The 3,159-nt window shown below is 39.0% G+C and overlaps 1 protein-coding gene across 1 annotated transcript in view; it reads left to right on the top strand.

The window, feature by feature from the left end:
• Positions 1 to 3,159, top strand: part of impa2 (inositol monophosphatase 2) — a 6,757-nt gene that overhangs the window by 1,015 nt on the left and 2,583 nt on the right. Inside the window, exons 3-7 of the mRNA XM_035656361.1 lie at positions 1,139 to 1,272; positions 1,876 to 1,980; positions 2,236 to 2,281; positions 2,492 to 2,600; positions 2,780 to 2,888. Coding sequence (XP_035512254.1) covers positions 1,139 to 1,272; positions 1,876 to 1,980; positions 2,236 to 2,281; positions 2,492 to 2,600; positions 2,780 to 2,888 — 503 coding nt within the window. The remainder of the gene's footprint in view (positions 1 to 1,138; positions 1,273 to 1,875; positions 1,981 to 2,235; positions 2,282 to 2,491; positions 2,601 to 2,779; positions 2,889 to 3,159) is intronic.

Below are 3,159 nucleotides of genomic sequence, written 5' to 3'. Positions count from 1 at the left end.
AAACTTTGTTCAGCCTTTATTTGACTGTGACAGCTTGACAGAAAGGAAAGAGGTAAGAGAAAGCATGTAGAACAGGGCCACAGGTTGGAATCAAACCTGGTGGCTGGTGTCAGGCCTTCAGTGTTAGTATATGGGTTGTATAACAGGTGAGCTAACAGAGCGCCTCATAGTACTTTTTTCACTCTTTTACAATTTTATGCATATAGTGGTTAGATTTGTAAAAAATTGCAATATACTGAATTAAAATCCCGTATTGTGATTTGTATTGTATCGCCAATTTTTTGCCAATACACAGGCCTAAAGTACAACAGAAAAGACATTTACCCAAAAATAAAAGCTTTAAATATGAGAAGGTACATATGAGCCTTCTTTTTTACGTTTAGTTAGCTCAGTCCAGTTGCATTTAAATTAAAACGTAGCACTGAATGATGGACAGGATCATGTCTGTGCAGTAGTGTGCCTGATACATGCATCCACCGGATGTCACCATAATCAAGAACAAACAGAAGTACACTGAATCTTTCTTGCTGCACAGAGAAAAATAAGACAAGGTAGAACTTTATTTATCCTGAGGGAGATTACTGTGCGGCAGTTGCAGTGCGAAGTAGGAAAGAGTGCAAATATAAACAAATATTTAAAAAATACAGATTATTACAAGGTGTACACAATGTCTAAAATGTAACACAAATGTATGCATAACATAAATATAAACTGGTTAACAGTAAGGTGCAAATACAAACTATATACACACCAAAGTAAACAATTTAACCTGAATGATCACAAAAAGTAAGCAGGTTAATGGGTTCACAGTAAGTTTTCACTGAGTATAGAAAGTTAAATTGTCATGCAGTTATATTCCAAGGTAATTGTGTTTGAGACTAATTCATATTCATCTATGGTTTCAATTTGGTTTATCTACTTGTACAAAATGGGCATGTTTTCAGGAGAAAGTTTCAGTAATGTGTAATAAACGCAGATAATCGTATTTGGGCTCTGGAGCTTTCACCCAATCGACTCTGACCCGTCATTGCCAACAAGATGTAACCATAACACACGTTAGGCTAATTAAAGTAGCAGATGTAGTCAGTCATCCCAGAAATCCCTCTCGCTGAGTTCGTCATTGTTGTGTTTCTGCCAGATGATCCGCGAGGCGCTCCAGAAGGATATCGCCGTCATGCAGAAGAGCTCACCGGTTGACCTGGTGACCGAGACGGACCAGAAAGTGGAGCAGCTCATTATATCCTCCATCAAGGAAAAGTACCCAACTCATAGGTAATTTACAAGCAAATGTGGACGTGAGAGGTGGTATACGCTTGGTAGGACTTAACGTTTTGTCAGTGTATTCTCCCAAAGTTTAGTCTTTATTTATGCTATTTTTTTATTCTTTTATTTGTAACTTTTTCACTGTATTTAATGCTTCACTTATCTTTGCTTATTTTGTTTGCAATGTGGATGATGGGTTTCTGTAACTTGGATGTGTTATCCCCAATCCTTGTAGGGCTGTAGCTACGAATTCATGAATACTAATGTCCCGAGCCACAAAAAAATATCTAAATGTGACGATAATAATCTGGATTTTAAACATTTAATCTATTCAGCTATCTGTAATGCTGTTCCAAACTTCCTCCAGGATGCTAAGACGCCTGAAATTGAAGAAAAACTACTGAGGACATGACCTCATGTCCTCATCCAGGCAAAAAAAAGAAACCACTTCACACATCACATTATTTTATTATAGACTCTAATAGAAAAGTGAAGGGGCACAGCAGGCAGAGAATAGCATCTTTCATTTTACAGTTGAGGTAACAGTTGTATGATGCATAAAAATTTGTTTATCTTGTGTTTTTTTTTTTTTTTCTGTCGGTGATTTGGAAGCTTCATAGGCGAGGAGTCGGTAGCAGCAGGTGCTCCCAGTGTTCTCACAGACAATCCCACGTGGATCATCGACCCTATTGACGGCACCACCAACTTCGTTCACAGGTACTGCCCGCGCTATAGAAACACTCCAGAAACCGCTGAGAAACCTGATACGGCACTAGATTCGTTTTATCTCTGTCGCTCCTTAACTATTTTTATCTTTTAATTAGGTTCTCTCTTGGATTGTCCTCTCTGTCAGGGATAATTAGACAATGTAGATGAAACTGAACTGATAATAGAAATTGATTCCTCTGAGTTTAAACCTAGAGGGAGTTCATTAAATGAATGTTTTATATTTTAAATTTTTCTTTTATGCAGGTTCCCGTTTGTGTCTGTGTCAATTGGCTTCACTGTGAAGAAAGAGGTAGGTTTTATTGTTTGTGAATCACTTATGTCTTTGACCCTGTAACATCTTAATTACAGGAAACATCAACATAGTAATTGCCCCAGTAACCCAGTGAATGTATTATGAGTACAATAGCTTTCTCGTCTTATATGGCTGTTGTTCTATTTTTAGCCCTCCTCCCATTCCACATTAATCCCTGCTGTTTTCTGGGCTGCTTCTTGCTTTCAGATAGAGTTTGGGATCGTCTACAGCTGCATCGAGGACAAACTGTACACAGCACGGAAAGGCAAAGGGGCTTTCTGCAATGGAGACCCCATCAAAGTGTCTGGACAGGAGGGTAAATATTGAGAATGAAATCCGGCTTCTGTGTTGCAGTTTTAAACAAATCCACCAGGTGGAGGCATTATCACAGCAAGAGTCTCGACAACAGCCGGCAGCTCTACGTGAGAGACAGTTGAATAGTGCTCACTGGGATTCTGTGTTTTCAGATGTGGTCTTTTGTGTCTTCCATCCAAGATATCAGCCAGTCTCTGGTGTTGACAGAAATGGGCTTCAAGAAGGACGCCGAGCATTTCAAAACGATGTTGGCGAACGTCAAGACCATCCTCACCATCCCTGTACATGGGTAAATAAACATTTAGGCATTACAAGTTGTAATACTAAACATTTCAGTCCTGGTTGAGTGCGTTCCAAATCACTGCCGTTGCCTACTAAATGAAGGATTAAGTATCCTGAATAATCACACCGACCTGTATATTTGCTAAAGGCTGTTGATTGTGGTTAACGTTTGATTTAAAGAATTAAGGTAAATATTAAAATCAAAGATGGACCGGGTAATATCAGCAGCTACTGTCAGTATATTTTACCAATATGCAGAAGAGGAGGCTGCTGAGCTG

Source organism: Morone saxatilis, unplaced genomic scaffold, assembly GCF_004916995.1.
Source record: "Morone saxatilis isolate NCDOM2014 unplaced genomic scaffold, NCSU_SB_2.0 Contig0, whole genome shotgun sequence".
NCBI classification, from domain to species: Eukaryota; Metazoa; Chordata; class Actinopteri; family Moronidae; genus Morone; species Morone saxatilis.
Note: the sequence above shows the minus strand (reverse complement) of the source record. Positions and strands in the feature narration are given on the sequence as shown.